The sequence below is a fragment of the Notechis scutatus genome, chromosome 5, assembly GCF_049901735.1.
Source record: "Notechis scutatus isolate UNSWTSFEM ecotype Mainland chromosome 5, rNotScu1.2, whole genome shotgun sequence".
NCBI classification, from domain to species: Eukaryota; Metazoa; Chordata; class Lepidosauria; order Squamata; family Elapidae; genus Notechis; species Notechis scutatus.
In genome coordinates this window covers 19,877,009-19,893,760 of record NC_142013.1, presented here as the reverse complement: position 1 = coordinate 19,893,760, position 16,752 = coordinate 19,877,009, and the positions used below count along the sequence as shown (strand labels likewise).

Sequence of the window (16,752 nt, the reverse complement as noted above, 5' to 3'; positions counted from 1 at the left end):
TGTGTTCTCTAAGAATTTTATAAATTCTTATTTATAAATGAGCACTGCCAACCTTGCAGTTCAAAAGCATGTAAAAATGCAAGTAGAAAAATAGGGACCACTTTGGTGGGAAGGTAACAGCGTTCCATGCACCTTCGGCATTTAGTCATTCTTGCCACATGACCACGGAGACGTATTCGGACAGCGCTGGCTCTTTGGCTTTGTAATGGAAATGAGACCTACCCCCTAGAGCCGGAAGCGACTAGCACGTATGTGTGAGGGGAAACTTTACCTTTATTCCTCAAACATAATTAAATTATAAGATCAGTGCTATTTTCAGTATGGATTTCATGATTCACCTTTAATCAAGAACAAATTTATTTTGTTGTCAACTGATAATATACTATGAAAAAAAAAGCATGAATCACTTTGGGAAATAAAATTAGAAAGGGTGAGTGAAAAGTAATGCCTCCAATGTTATAAGCCCCCAGATGGTAGTACTAATAGTAATAGCACTTAGACTTATGTACTGGTTCACAGTGTTTTACAGCCCTCCCTAAACGGTATACAGAGTCAGCATGTTGCCCCCATGGGTCTCCATGGGTAAAATGGGTCCTCATTTTACCGAACTCGGAAGGATGGATGTACTAGAAACCCTGATATTCTTTAGTGTCTGTTCTTTCACTTCATTTGGTGGAAGGTGGTTGCGATAACAGACTCTGCTGTTATTGTTTCTGACATGGAAGCTTATATGGAAGCTTCCATAGCATCATAATACTTGGCAAACCACAGGCTTATCTTATGATCAATAAATTAAATGTCAGTACATGGAACACCATCACAAAATTTTATCGGAAAACCCAGTGCTCAAACCACAGGCTTTAGTAGGAAAACTCATGGTTGCAGTTTGGGAGGACCCAGATGATGTTATTCACATACATTTTCTTGAACCTGGCACCATTATCAATTCAGTGTGTTACACTGCCACATTGAAAACCTTGAAAGAATAATTAAGGAATGTCTTATCCCATCCATCATACATTCCAAACCTGGTGCATCGATTTAAACCTTTTGCCAAAATTGAAGGGATTTTTGGGCAACTGTTTGACTAGTAGAAAGGACTGTCAGGAATTGGATGAGGATATAAAGTATGGGATTCTTGGCATTAAGAAGCTTGTCCATCATTGACAAATGTGTGCAGTAAATGGTGGTAATTATGTGGAGATATAAATACAGTAGCAATAGAGTTCATTTCAAGGGCTCCTGTTTCATTTATTAAAATATCCCTATTTAAACTAAAGTTAAGGAGATGGATACATTACTTTTCATTCAGCCCTCATATAAACAAAGCATATAAGGACATCCATATTAGAAATAACTGTATTAAATATGTATTACAATTTACCTGGCATGAATTCTTTTCTGAAGATTTAGCTGCATAATGAGTTGTGTTTAATTTCATTTCAGAAGCAGTTGCCTTTCTTTTATAAAAGGCAATCTGCTTCTCTTTTTTTGAAGGTTTTAATATTTCTTCTTCTGAATGAAATGCAAGTAGATTCTTAGTAACACCTTTCTTTTTTGCGTGTGGAACAGTTTTACAAACAAGGGGTCTGGGAGGTGGTTTCAAAGCAATTTCTTCCCTGACTGACTCGCACAAGACTCCAGACAATTCCTGAAAATCAAAACCAAGTTTGTAAAAACACTGGCACTTTGATTGAAATATAAGTTGATTAGGTTTGATGGCCCTGTGAGTTTTATCTGAGCACTGACCTGAACTGGAATAGCAGAGTCTGAAGTAGCATCCTCGTGGGCAGGCATGTTGCAGAAGTGAAGTATCTGTGGAATTAAAAAAACCAACACTTTAGAAGTTCTGTTCTTCTGTTTTTGTCTTCATCATCATAGCCTTTGGCCAACTCTTGAATATTTAAGACTTTTTCTGAATGAAGCTGCAGCTTGTCAAAAGTCCTGTGAATTTCTATTTTACAATCCCAAATTGCTGTCTCAAACCAGGAAATACATAATCTCCTCCTCTATCAATCTAAATTATAGAAAAAAATAACATCTTAACAGATTTGCCTGAAGATAATGGTTGATTACAATTTGGTGTTTGACAAAAGATTGGCAGAAAATAGAATATTCATTGACAATTTTTAAAATTAACTACTGACCTCACGTGGTGCCAAGTTAAGACGCTCAGGTATAAAGTCATGCTCCAACTGTTAAATAAATGTTTGTTAGATTTAGATTAGATTCATAAATTCTAAAATATTGTTCAGAACAGCAGATAAGTGATAGGAGACTTCTTTTATGTGAATGGAAGAAGGATGTTAGCTTCCAACCATAAATAAAATCTTTCAGTGCTCTTTTTCTTTTCCCAATATTAAATACTTGTGCAATGACAAATTAACATATCACTCACACAATAAACTCTTTTATACTGTTTAAAAGCTCCTGTAATACTTTATGGCTTCTGCATCTATTTTTTGGGAGAAACAATATCTTCCAGCATAAAATATTTCACTTTTGCTTAAATGATATTGACTGTTGTATTTCAAGATTGAAAAATTTCCTTTTCTGGCTGATAAGTTAGAAAAATCTTTCTAACCTATGAACAGTTTGGCATTGGAACCAGTTATTGAGGAAAATGAACTTTCCTTCTCCAGTTATGTTCAAAAAACAGGCTATATAAAGATTTGTCAGGGATGCTTTAATTTGAATTCCTGCAATAATGAACGGTATAATTTAGCCCAAATAGCTCCTTCCAAATTTATGATCCTTTATTTCTCTACAACTAATAAAAGAGATGAAAAGTATGCTAGGAAAATTTAGAACACTATGATATCGTACCATCCTTCTGAATTGTATTACTAGGAATCTGTCCCTATGCAAGCATAGCAATACAGCTTTTCCCCACACCAGGGTCACTGGGAGTTTTACAACACAAAGAATACTCTGCATCAATTGCTGGAGAACTTCATCTCCTTTTTGTGCATCTACAGTAATTAGACATTGATATATCACAAAAGTATATGTAGTTCAGGCAAATCAATTTAGTTTCCACTCCTCTGCCACACAGCCAAAGGAACACATCATGACCATTCTGATCTTACTCTGGATGGGTTTGGTTTCAACTCCAAACATTTCTATACAATCTCTGTATCTTCTGAGGAAAAAAATGTGAAAGAAAATTGGCTTTTCTTCTCTAAAAGGCTGCCCTCCACAAGTATTGAAATTATAGTGCTGCAAGTCCTTGTAACATTTTTGAGAATTTGAGTCCCAATATACATGGAAAATGTCTTATCTTTACCAAAGAAGAAACATTAAATCACATTACATTAAGTGGGGTGGGGTGGGGTGAGTCAATATACATACCATATTTTCATTTTCCAGAATTTCTTCTGTTGAATATGCTATATAGGGTAAAATATCGACCTCATGTATAGCTACAGGCTCCAAGTGATCTAAAGCATCACCACTTTGGTCTTCATCTGCCTCCTAATTGAGAAGTACCAAAAGAATACATGAGAAGGAATCAATAATGTTAAATATTCAAAGCTAAGAATAGCAGTTAATTATACATGTGCCTTGGAATTAATCTGAAAAGCTAAAAATAGTTCTCTTAGAATCAGCTCCTCCATCCCACTGCCCAAACATCATCTCCCAGTTCCTTAACTTTGCTGGTCCCACTATCTCTGGATGGCCAGTTTGCGATGATAGGCCTTTCCCTAATCTGAGCTCCATCCACATGTATGAACTTCAAGATTTCAAATGACTTGCTGGTTGAGAAATTCTGAAAGATTGTTCTATTGGTAGGAGTACAGGAAGTCGTCACGACCAGAATTGAGCCCAAAACTTCTGTGGTTAAGTGAGACATTTGTTAAGTGAATTTTGCCCCATTTTATGACATTTCTTCCCTCAGTTGTTAAGTGAATCACTGCGGTTGTTAAGTTAGTAACACGATCGTTAAGTAAATCTGGCTTCCCCATTGCCTTTGCCTGTCAGAAGATCACAAAAGGGAATCATGTGACTCCGGACACTGCATCCAAATATGAGTCCGTTGCCACGTGTCTGAAATTTGATCACATGACCATTGGGATGCTGCAATGGTCATAAGAGTGAAAAATGGTCATAAGTTGTTTTTTTCAGTGCAGTTGTAACTATGAACAGTCATCAATGAACTGTTGAAAGTCGAGGACTACCTATATATAATTGTGCAAAATGTAAATGAAAATAATATTGGATTTTATTTAATTATTACTCAACTGTTTATAAAAATTATAATAAATTTTATACTGTTTATTAACTGAATTATTCTTTCATTAAATATTGGCTACAAAGGGCTCACTTTTCTCAGCTAATTGTTCATAGACCTTTGTTTACTAAAGAGTAATAAACAATAGCCCTTATGGATGTCTTCTTTGAATGAATAGTTGTCCAGTATACAACTAGACTGAAAGAAAATAATGATTTCTGAAATAATTTTCTCTCTGAGGGCAACTAATCTGCAGTCCGTTTAGAAACATGACTACGTTCTTGCTTTGCAAGCAGATAGAAACAAAACATATTCCTGAAGTTCAACAGAAAAATGTTTTCCTGCTAAAACAGTTGAATACTATTTCTCATTTGTTGATCAGATTGCTAAGAGCGAATTTATCATCACATTGTAGAATTTATCATCACATTCATATTTCCTAGCATTGACTATGGCCCTTTACTCATCCTAGTATTACTAGGAATCTGTCCCTATGCAAGCATAGCAATACAGCTTTTCCCCACACCAGGGTCACTGGGAGTTTTACAACACAAAGAATATTCTGCATCAATTGCTGGAGAACTTCATCTCCTTTTTGTGCATCTACAGTAATTAGACATTGATATATCACAAAAGTATATGTAGTTCAGGCAAATCAATTTAGTTTCCACTCCTCTGCCACACAGCCAAAGGAACACATCATGACCATCCTGATCTTACTCTGGATGGGTTTGGTTTCAACTCCAAACATTTCTATACAATCTCTGTATCTTCTGAGGAAAAAAATATGAAAGAAATTTGGCTTTTCTTCTCTAAAAGGCTGCCCTCCACAAGTGTTGAAATTATAGTGCTGCAAGTCCTTGTAACATTTTTGAGAATTTGAGTCCCAATATACATGGAAAATGTCTTATCTTTACCAAAGAAGAAACATTAAATCACATTACATTAAGTGGGGTGGGGGGGGGAGTCAATATACATACCATATTTTCATTTTCCAGAATTTCTTCTGTTGAATATGCTATATAGGGTAAAATATCGACCTCATGTATAGCTACAGGCTCCAAGTGATCTAAAGCATCACCACTTTGGTCTTCATCTGCCTCCTAATTGAGAAGTACCAAAAGAATACATGAGAAGGAATCAATAATGTTAAATATTCAAAGCTAAGAATAGCAGTTAATTATACATGTGCCTTGGAATTAATCTGAAAAGCTAAAAATAGTTCTCTTAGAATCAGCTCCTCCATCCCACTGCCCAAACATCATCTCCCAGTTCCTTAACTTTGCTGGTCCCACTATCTCTGGATGGCCAGTTTGCGATGATAGGCCTTTCCCTAATCTGAGCTCCATCCACATGTATGAACTTCAAGATTTCAAATGACTTGCTGGTTGAGAAATTCTGAAAGATTGTTCTATTGGTAGGAGTACAGGAAGTTGTCACGACCAGAATTGAGCCCAAAACTTCTGTGGTTAAGTGAGACATTTGTTAAGTGAATTTTGCCCCATTTTATGACATTTCTTCCCTCAGTTGTTAAGTGAATCACTGCGGTTGTTAAGTTAGTAACACGATCGTTAAGTAAATCTGGCTTCCCCATTGCCTTTGCCTGTCAGAAGATCACAAAAGGGAATCATGTGACTCCGGGACACTGCATCCAAATATGAGTCCGTTGCCACGTGTCTGAAATTTGATCACATGACCATTGGGATGCTGCAATGGTCATAAGAGTGAAAAATGGTCATAAGTTGTTCTTTTTCAGTGCAGTTGTAACTATGAACAGTCATCAATGAACTGTTGAAAGTCGAGGACTACCTATATATAATTGTGCAAAATGTAAATGAAAATAATATTGGATTTTATTTAATTATTACTCAACTGTTTATAAAAATTATAATAAATTTTATACTGTTTATTAACTGAATTATTCTTTCATTAAATATTGGCTACAAAGGGCTCACTTTTCTCAGCTAATTGTTCATAGACCTTTGTTTACTAAAGAGTAATAAACAATAGCCCTTATGGATGTCTTCTTTGAATGAATAGTTGTCCAGTATACAACTAGACTGAAAGAAAATAATGATTTCTGAAATAATTTTCTCTCTGAGGGCAACTAATCTGCAATCCGTTTAGAAACATGACTACGTTCTTGCTTTGCAAGCAGATAGAAACAAAACATATTCCTGAAGTTCAACAGAAAAATGTTTTCCTGCTAAAACAGTTGAATACTATTTCTCATTTGTTGATCAGATTGCTAAGAGCGAATTTATCATCCCATTGTAGTTCAGACCTGAATATTTCCTAGCATTGGCCTACTGGAACTTTACTCATCACCACTAAATTCAGGGTTTATAATTTATTGTTATTACTGTATTATATTCTATATTCTCTTATTATATTCCATTACATTTTTCTCTGGGTCGTTTATTTTCAAGCCCGCAAAAGAACACTGACTTTTCCTCTTAGCATTCGTCATGGATACATACTATTCTCTCTCACCCTTTACTCTTTCTAATTTGCTTCACTCCCCCGCTCATAATCTGAGGTACCATTTTCTTCAGTATGTGTTTGTGATGGCTGGGATCTTGCCACTTCCTCAAACTTTGTCTTCCGGCAGTACTGGTTAATAAGGCTGCCATCCATGCACCACTAGACTGGAGTTTTATTGGTTCTTGGTGAAGCATAAAGTGCATCCATCACTCTTGGGTGGCCTTGGACTATCAATACATCTACCCATTAATATTCTAGTGCACAGTCAATCTTCACCTAAGCTCTAATTTTCATTGAAATTAAGACAATTTCGACTATATGTTCTGATGCCTTCCAGATTTCATAATTCAGCCCTATCTTAGGAAAAAAATGGGGGAAAGGATGGTTTGAAGATGAACATACATACCCTTTTTTCAATTGCCACAAAGCTTGTAAACTGGGTAACAATGGAGTGCTTCAGGCTGAGCTCAATGATGTTGGACTTCAGCTGTTCTCTTTTCATCTAAATAGTAAGGTCCAGGCAAATGTTAAAAAGAGTCTGCAGGGACAAGCAACCTGATATCTGCCAGATGTTTTGGTCTACAAATCTTATAAGCTCAAGCCACTATAGCCAGTGGGACACATTTATAGAAGTTTAGGAATTATTCTCCAAAATATCTAAAGGGCATCTGGTTACTTCCTGCTTTATCTATAATCTTTGTCAGTGATATACAGCTGGGCTAGGAGGAGTGAGGTGGCTCACATCGTGAGGATGCTGAGTTGGAAGTTAGCAAGCCATGTTCAAGACCCAAGTGCTGCTCCAAGGCAGGGTGAGCTCCTGTCAATCTCTCCAGCTCCTTAACAAGGACATGAAAGGAGCCTTCAGGGGCAATGCCTGGGCAACAGTGATGTCACTAGTTAATCCCTTCAACCCAGAAGTGCCTTAAGCAGTGCCTCTGACATGAACGGAACAGAGAGCCAGGCTAGTGGAGTATTTTATCCAGATTTCTGCCATAGCAGTAACTTCTATACAAGTTGGTTTAGTTCCTGAAGTGGCAGATCTTCAACATTTCATTTATAGTTTTTAATATATATTTTCAAGCATGTTTTAAATCATATTGTCATTATATTTTATAGTCAAATGTATTTTGTTCATTAAAGCACAATATCATAAAACAAAACAAATCAGGATCACATTGATTGCTTGTTGTACCCTATGACTATTATTAAGCATTGTATCTTATGATTCTTGACTCTTGATGAATGTATCTTTTCTTTTATGTACACTGAGAGCATATGCACCAAAGACAAATTCCTTATGTGTCCAATCACACTTGGCCAATAAAGAATTCAATTCAATTCAATTCAATTCAATTCAATTCAATTCTATTCTATTCTATTCTATTCCTATTCTACTCTACTCTACTCTACTCTACTCTACTCTACCCTACCCTATCCTACCCTACCCTATTGTGTGCTATTAAGATATTATAAACTGTGAGGATCCACAAAAAGGAAACTATCATTATCAGTTATAATGTTTGAAAGGAAGTGGAAATATAAATTATGACTGGATGACTACATCCATGCTAGCCAAGTCTTTGATAAGATTTTGGTTTAGCATAGCTAAACAGAAAAATCCTTCTACAATTAAAAGCTACTGTTAAATGCATGAAGCTGTTAGTTCATGCATTCATTCAGATTAGAGAGTAAACTAAGACCTGTATCACACCACTCCTATGCCACATTTAAACCACTACACCATGCTGGTTCAGTGGTTAAATTGTGGCATAGGAGTGGCGAGATACAGGTCCTAATCCATTCTCAGGTATGGAAACTCTTGGGTGGCCTTGGACTATCAATTTCTGTCAGCTCTATCTATCTCACAAGTTGCTATAGATAAAAATACGAGAAGGAAGAACTATGTACGCTGCCTTGAGTTCCACTACAAAGGGTAGGATATAAATCAAATAAATAAATGTAGACCTCATTGGTCATATGGAGCATTCATTTTATTGTATCTAATAATATATTGTATCTTGGAGCAGTTAGCCATCCTATCAGCAATGTTTTATGGTGACAGAAAGGGAATATCAAGTGCACTTTCCCCCCAAACCATACAATCACCCTTCTGCTATCTTATGAATGTCCTTAACTTGCTGTTGAATAAACTCATTGAGTAGAAAAGTTGAGATGCAGTCAGCAAACTGCTTCATTCGTTTCCTCTTAGCATACATGTTTCCAAAGTAAAGAAATTGGCCATTATAGAGAAGATCTGCCCCTCAGACTGTCTAGGAATGACAAGAGAGATTGGCAAGGCACAACAACACCCCTCTGCAGACAGGAAAAGGAGGTACTCTGAAGTGCCAGAAAATGGAATGAGGTAGGAATTTCTGCTAATTATTCTACTGTATGATCCTAGAAAAAACTGTAAATGTCTTTCCTGTATTTTCTCAAGCAGACTTTTATCAGTTTAACTAGCAAATACATCCATAAATCTATCTCATCATATGTTAGGACAAAGCAATACAGAGCCACTGTCAGATCATCACAGCCATTGTTTGGGCTAGAAGCCTCAGAACTATGTATCTTGTTCCAAACTTATTCTATTTATTTATTTAGCAAATTTAGACAGTCACCCATCCAAAAAAACAAACAAAAAACAACCATCTCTGGACGGCTCACAAACAAAATGAGAATTAAAAGTATGTGGCAATGCAAAAAATACTCAACATAAATAAAAATAAAAACATGTAAAACCCCAGGCTTATAGGAGAACACTTAATTTAATCCCATAAGAGAATCATAGCAATTTTATAGGTGCCGGTCATAATTAAAATGGATAATAAATACAGTGTTACACAGTTTTTATTTTTGCGGGGGAGCGCACCTCATGTTGTGTTTCACTCTCATCGAGCATCCCTTGTTCATACTCTCTAATAAAGGCTCTTGCTGCAAGTTTGTGGAGTATCTGTACCAGATATAAAAGACGACATTGCAATCAGTAATATTAAAGCAATTATTAAATAGTTTGGTCTTGTCAAATGTATATTGAGCAGTTTGCCTCCGAATGTAAATAGTGTATTGGAAAAGAATTATTCTCCCTATATCATAAGAGATGAGGCTGCACTTGTGCTGACAAATGTTTTAAACCATCTTTTTGCCTCTGTATCAAAGCAATGTCTGGACCTCTGGATTGGCAACCTCAGAGATGTAATTCAGTGGTGAGATTCAATTTTTTTTAGTAGCGGTTCTGTGGGCATGGCTTGGTGGGCGTGTCAGGGGAAGGATACTGTAAAATCCCCACTCCCTCCCCATCCCACTAACTTGCTTTCCAGCTCTGTTCTCTTGTGCAGGGCAACAAAAGAAGACCCAGCCAATCAGCTGAGACTCAGGAGGCAGAGAATAGATGGGGGCATGGCCAGTCAGAGGTGGTATTCCAAACTACTCAAAATTCCCACTATCGGTTCTCCAGAACAGGTCAGAATCTGCTGAATACCCCCTCTGACACAATTGATTCTGTCACTGCTTTTCTCATTTCTTGGCCATATAAAGATTCCAAAGTGCCTAGCCCCAGTTCAGAGTCAAAGACTGCAGCAGGAAAAAAATAGACATCTTCATAGATCCCATGTAACTGTCCAATTGCATCTAACCATGGTAAATGCCATGTCTCAATGGCATGGCCTTCATTTCATCCTCAATCCATGTGCTAAATTGTCCTTGGCTAAAAGACCCATGCATTCTCACATTTGGTGTACCTTCCTTCCTATAGAGAGTAAGGACAGGAAAAGAAGCAATGGGTGGAAACTAATCAAGGAGAGAAGCAACCTAGAACTAAGAGGGAATTTCCTGACAGTTAGAACAATTAATCAGTGGAACAACTTGCCTCCAGAAGTTGTAAATGCTCCAACACTGGAAGTTTTTAAGAAGAGATTAGAAGACCTCCAAGGTCCCTTCCAATTCTGTTATTCTCATGTGTGCTACCTATGTCCAGTAGGGCTTGCCCTTTGGAATGTCTTTTACAGCTGCATTGTAACTAATAAAGATTCATCAACAGAAGGGACCCAAGTGCTCCATTTTAAAATATTAAATCAAGAGCTCAAGACAAGTTTATGGTTTGAGCAATCAATGCCTAACTCACAGTTCCTGTGGTCTTCTGCAGTTCAGATGTAGACACCAGTGTATACAATTCCTGATTGTCTACTTGTGCCTTTAAAATGGCCTGAAATAGAAAAAAACCAGAATATTCGTCTTAATTTATTGTTTTTTAAATTAAGAATGGTGGCATACACATCATGTAATAGCATGTTTATCTATTACTTTATGGAAAAGCAAGTGCTTCTATTTACAATATAAGCTGCATGCAACATTTATTATAATTATTTTTAGATATCTCTTCCTGTTTACAGAGAGGGTGATGCTAATACAGACATATCTGCTGGTGGAATGGAACATTTGTTGTGACTTAATTATGAGAATACACCAAACAATTTAAAAAAAGATTTAACTCTAGTGCAATATAATGGCTGTTTAATTTATCAAGATTTGAGATTCTTGGGTATCTAAAATATAAAATTAAGGTTAGTATGGAATTTCAAAGCAGGCTTTGCATTAACTATAGCTTAATCAAACATTAAAAAAACCACTCTAAATTTGTGGCCCATGGGCTGGATGCATCATGCACTGGCCACATCCATGCCCGGTTTGGCAAAGGAGGGAAAAGTCCTGATACATCACCGCAAGTTTGACACCCCAGCTCTAACATATATGCACAAAGAATGAAAGCAGCTGAAATGTGTAAATTCAAAGCTAGCTTAAACCTGAAACATTCTGAAGCTCAGATCAGTGGCTGACATCATTAAATTGTTATGGCAGCAGGTGGAAGAATCTTTTCAGGTTGAGCATTCACAAAGGTGTCAAACTGGTGGCCTGCGGGCTGGATATGTCACATGCAAGCCACATCCACCCCAGTTCCACGAATGGGGAAAACGTCATGAATCATCACGTGATGGCAACGTGACGCAGCGAGTTTGACACCCATGCAGAAAGTACAACATTTTCCATAATTTTCCATTGCTTCAGAAATTCCAAATTTTGTTCTATGCTCAATCTACTGTTTTGCTTAATATATCTCATGGACATAATCAGCATGTGATAATGCTAAGCCATGTTATAACTGCTGTTATTTGCATTGGTATGGTTTTATTTATTTATTATTTGTACAACATATTAGCCGCCCATCTTACTACAAGGTAACTCTGGGTGGCTTAAAATATTAAAAAGGCTTACTATACAAGCAATCTAATTTGTTCACAACATTTTAAGATGTGTGTATTCTTTTATTTTCCTTTGCTCTACGTGGTTGAGATGACAACTGTGGTATTTGGTGTACATTTCCAGGCATATTTTGAAAAAGGTATTGATGGGTTAGAACAGTTTCAGAGGAAGGCTATAAATACAATACACAAATTTGAGGCTATGTTCTATGAGGATAAGCTGAAGGAAGTTAGGATCTTTAGTTTACAGAAAAGAAGACTGAGGGGAGTCATAATATCAGTATTCAGACATACTGTACAAAAGGGTACCATACAGGAGTTGATCAGAAACAATTTTCTGTTGTTACAGAAACTAGGATCATAACGCGTGTAATTTACATGCCTAGATTTTTAAAAAATATAATGTAAAACTTCCTGATAATCCTTATAGTCCTTTCCAAATAAGTGGAGGTCTGGAAAGTGCTATATATGCATAGCCTTTATAATTTTTCTGTTTTCCTATCCCTGTTTCTATTGCTTTTCTGACCATAGAATTTGTTGGTTCCTTTATTGGTTTTCTGATTGGTTCTTTTTCTTGGAAAATCCATGATTTAAATAATATGTATTATTTAAATTAAATTAATTAAATTAATTAAATTATTTAAATTAAATGCATTATTCATTCACTTGAAAGAGATACTGCCAATATATAAATTTTCAAACTGGGAAGAAGAGAGAAGCTTCTTTGGACAGCTTTTTACCTCTGTGCAATTGAGGATAAATCCATAGACTAGAAGACGCTCGTGGTTAAATAGAGCACTTATCTGAGCAGGAGTAAAACTAAGTTTAGGATTTTCTGTCATATGAGTCTGCCATTCAATGGAAATAGAACTGCACTGTGAAGAAAGCGTTCTAGTTGTCTGGCTTTTCACCTGCACAGAGATGGAAACAGAAAATTAGTATTTGTTGCATTGGTTAAATCATTTTACATAGAGCAGTAAATACACAACAAAATAGAACAAATATGAAGAAATGCTATCTTACAGGGAATTTCATCAAGTGATTTAACCACATCCATATTTTTTAAAATTAATTAGTCTAGAGTCTTGAAGTTGATAAAATGAATTGTAAAAGATGCAAAGGGCTAAAATTATTTTTTCCAAAAAGCCCTTTGGTGCTATTTTGAGTTTGGTTGGTGGCTGATGTTTTGTTACCTGATTGTGTAACATTTTAGTGCTAGAAGGAAGTGGGGATTGCTTCTTGTTAAGAATAGCTTGCCCTCTCAATGTTGATGGGATGTGGTTTTCTTCTTGATAGTTCCTTAATTGGGGTAATATTTGTCTGCTTGATTGTCTCCTTTGTAGTTCCTTGATTATTGTTTTCTGTTTGATTGCCTGGTGAAAGGCAATCTAGTTATCTGAGAATTGATTGAAGGTGAGAAGCTGTGATTTATTTCCCTTTTTAGGTTTTTTTTAATTGTCTCTTTTGAATGTTATGTAAATTTTGTTTATCTCTATGTTCCTGTTGATGGTTGATTTATCTGAGTGCCAGGAATTCTGTAGTATTCTTGGATTTAGCTTCGTCTCTCAATTTCCCAGCTGAAACTACAGTTAAGTCTGTCTATGTGTTATGAATTTAAGGAGTTTTCATCATGTCTTCTGACTGCTAGCTGGTGTTTGTCATTTGTACAAGTCTATGGAGATTCTCAGTCATCCAGATCATGGTTGTCCCAAAGTTGCTTTTTCAGGAGGCAATTGAACTTTCTTGTTTTTTCTTTTGAAGACGTTTTGCTTCTCATCCAAGAAGCTTCTTCAGCTCTAATTGGATGGTGGGGAATGGAAAGATTTATATTGCTTGTGGACCACTGGTCATTTGCATTCTTTTTAGAGAATCGTTGAGGCCACTTGGAGGTTCATCTGTGTCCTCAGGGTCACCTGAGTAGCGCAAATGGGTATGGAACCTTCTTTGCTACAGGATGTTTTCTGCCCTGTGTCCCTTCACTGTTGAAGACAGGCGCGGGCTGGGGATGAGTCTGTGTTGTCTGCATCTCAAACTCAAGTCCAGTTGCTTCCTGAAAAAGCACCTTTGGGATGCCATTTGTACACTTCACAATTGGCTTCTGACAAACAGATTTAATGAAAAAGAACAGTAAAATCACAAGTCATGGTCACTGATGTCTCACTTAATGATCTTGTTGCTTAGTGAACAATTTGCTAGTCCATGCTGTGATCATTAAGGACTACCTATATTGGCAAAACTCCTGGTAACAAAAAATGTCAGAATGCCCTTCTTTGCCTATCAAGAGATGTTTATTTATTTGTACCCTTTTTGTGGTAGCTTTAGGTAGTACCTATGGGGTTCTCTTGTCATCTTATACCCACAACAACTGTGTGAAAGAGGTTGGGCTGAACTGCAATAGAGTAATAATGTCTTGGTGCTTTGCAATTGTTTTTTTTTAAAATAAGAAATGCTAATATTATTTTCAAATATGCTTAACAATGTAGAAATGTAAAATTAGGGTTCAAATTAATTTCATTCTTTTTTTGCATGAAGAAGGTTGATATATTATTGTATTCCAGAGTTGTACTATTCTAGATGGGACACTGCTGATTAGCTGGAAGAAGAGCAAGATTTGGGTTATGATGTTCCTGCCTGTTCTCTGACTTTGAAGGACTGACATTAAAATGATAACAGGTTGCCTCCCCAAAATGATAGTAGGTTGCTTTCAAATTGTTGTGTAGGGTCTGGGGAAAGGGAACATTGTACTATGGAAGCATCCTGAAAAGTAACTAATAAGTAGATTAAGCAATGTAACCCATTCCCTTGCTGATTGCTGCTTATGAAAAATACTAAAACATACTTACCTTTCTCTCCCAGTTATATTTTGATTTCACATCAAAATATTCAAAAGCTCCAGCTCCATAGTGTGATAAAGATCTCAGCATGTGACGATTTGCTGTAGGACTAAGATGATTTATAAAGGTTTACAATATATAAAAATCTGGAACAGAGAATCAATCAGAGCAGGAAAACATGACTGTTATATGCAATATATACTGGGCATAGTTCAGTATATTTTTTACTACTAGTTCTGTGGACGTGGCTTGGTGGGCATGGGATGGCATGGCTTTGTGGGCGTGGCTTTGTGGGCATGGCAGGGGAAGGATACTGTAAAATCCCCATTCCCTCCCCACTCCACTAACTTGCTTTCCAGCTCTGTTCTCCTGTGCAGGGCAACGAAAGAAGACCCAGCCGATCAGCTGGGACTCGGGAGGCAGAGAATAGATAGGGGCGGGGCCAACCAGAGGTGTTATTTAACAGTTCTCCAAAATATTCAAAATTTCCACTACCGTTTCTCCAGAACTGGCTGAATACCACCTCCGGCATAGTTACAGCTTTGTGTATTGCTGCACACTCTGCCCTGCAGCATGATGTCACACTGGCCATATGATTGTGTAAATGTCTTTGGGTAGCATTGGCTCAATGGCCTTAAAACAGAAATGAGCACTGCCCATTAAGGTTGGTCACAACTAGCGAAGTAAAATACGCAGGGACTCCTTTATAGTTACATTAGTGCACACATCAAATTTACTCCTAATTTTTACTAGTATCAGTGCTCTTTGATTGAGCATCCAAAAAGTGGGGATGAGAAGGTCCAAAAAAATGGCAAGGGTTAATGATATGTGAGACTGATCTTGCAGATACTAGAAGGAAGAGACACAGACTGGACAACTGGCAAGTAAAAGAGTTCTCAGCCTGCAAAAGGAAAGATGATGTGGGAAGAATTTCAGAAGGGACCCTCCCTAGTTCCCTGGAGAGTAAAAGGAGAGTGGGTGGGGAGAGAAATACTTTCAGTCCTGCAAGATACTGTTAATGTAACCTTACAGTAAAGATTGTATTCCTGGTTGTGCTTTTTGTCTGGACTACCTGACACGGCTAATATAACCTCACCTATTTGTCTTCTGGTTAAAAGGATGCTTTTGCTTATCTTTGCTTATCTTTATTATTACCCTATAGCAGGTGTGTTAAACTCAAGGCCTGGGGGCTGGGGTGCTTAGATCTGGCCCATGGGGCTGCCCTGGAAAGAGCAAAGGACCAGCCTGCCTCTGCCAGTAAAAATGGAGCTCAGGAGGAGTGCGGGTGGCCCTCCTGATCTCTGTTTTCGCTGGCGGAGGGTTGCAGGAGGCCGTTACAGCCAAAAACAGAGCTCGGAAGCCTGTTTTCGCTGGCACAGCATTTGGGCCACCACAGGTGTTCCCGACATGAGTGATGTCGATCTGGCCACGCCCACCCTGCCCCCCAAGGTCAAACACAACCTTGATGCGGCCCTCAATGAAACTGAGCTTGAAACCCCTGAGCAATGTGTTTCAACCCCAGCAACTTTAAAATGCATAGATCTCAATTCTTAAAATAGTTAGGGATGCTGTCTGAGGAATTCTGACAGCTGAATTCTACAAATCTTAAAACTTTTGAGACAGAGAAACACTGCGCCAGATATGCTTTGTAATTCTGTTTGGATGTCAGTTTTCACTGACTTTGCACTTACCTCACTCCACATGTAAATATTCGGGTGTGCAGTGCATTTTTCTTCACAACCTGCAGGGTCATGCCTTCATTCTGAATATGTCCATCAGATATAAGAATAATGTTGCGCTTGCTTTTAGTAGGGTATAGCAAACTCAGATAACGCAGTACCTTCCATAAGTTTGAATCTCCCATTGTAGCTGTAGCTGACTAAAAATTAAAAATAAAAGTTAAATTAACACCATCCTCTCCCAGATGTGTCAAGCCTCAAGTCCCATA

At 37.4% G+C, this 16,752-nt stretch overlaps 1 protein-coding gene across 1 annotated transcript in view; it reads right to left on the bottom strand.

Moving 5' to 3' along the window:
- Nucleotides 1-16,752, bottom strand: part of PARP4 (poly(ADP-ribose) polymerase family member 4) — a 53,601-nt gene that overhangs the window by 4,629 nt on the left and 32,220 nt on the right. The window contains exons 24-34 of the mRNA XM_087967487.1: nt 16,496-16,683; nt 14,814-14,913; nt 12,711-12,881; nt 10,836-10,916; nt 9,585-9,665; nt 7,122-7,217; nt 5,176-5,334; nt 3,352-3,474; nt 2,148-2,195; nt 1,750-1,815; nt 1,385-1,651 (exon numbers count right to left, since the gene is read on the bottom strand). Coding sequence (XP_087823613.1) covers nt 1,385-1,651; nt 1,750-1,815; nt 2,148-2,195; nt 3,352-3,474; nt 5,176-5,334; nt 7,122-7,217; nt 9,585-9,665; nt 10,836-10,916; nt 12,711-12,881; nt 14,814-14,913; nt 16,496-16,683 — 1,380 coding nt within the window. The remainder of the gene's footprint in view (nt 1-1,384; nt 1,652-1,749; nt 1,816-2,147; nt 2,196-3,351; nt 3,475-5,175; nt 5,335-7,121; nt 7,218-9,584; nt 9,666-10,835; nt 10,917-12,710; nt 12,882-14,813; nt 14,914-16,495; nt 16,684-16,752) is intronic.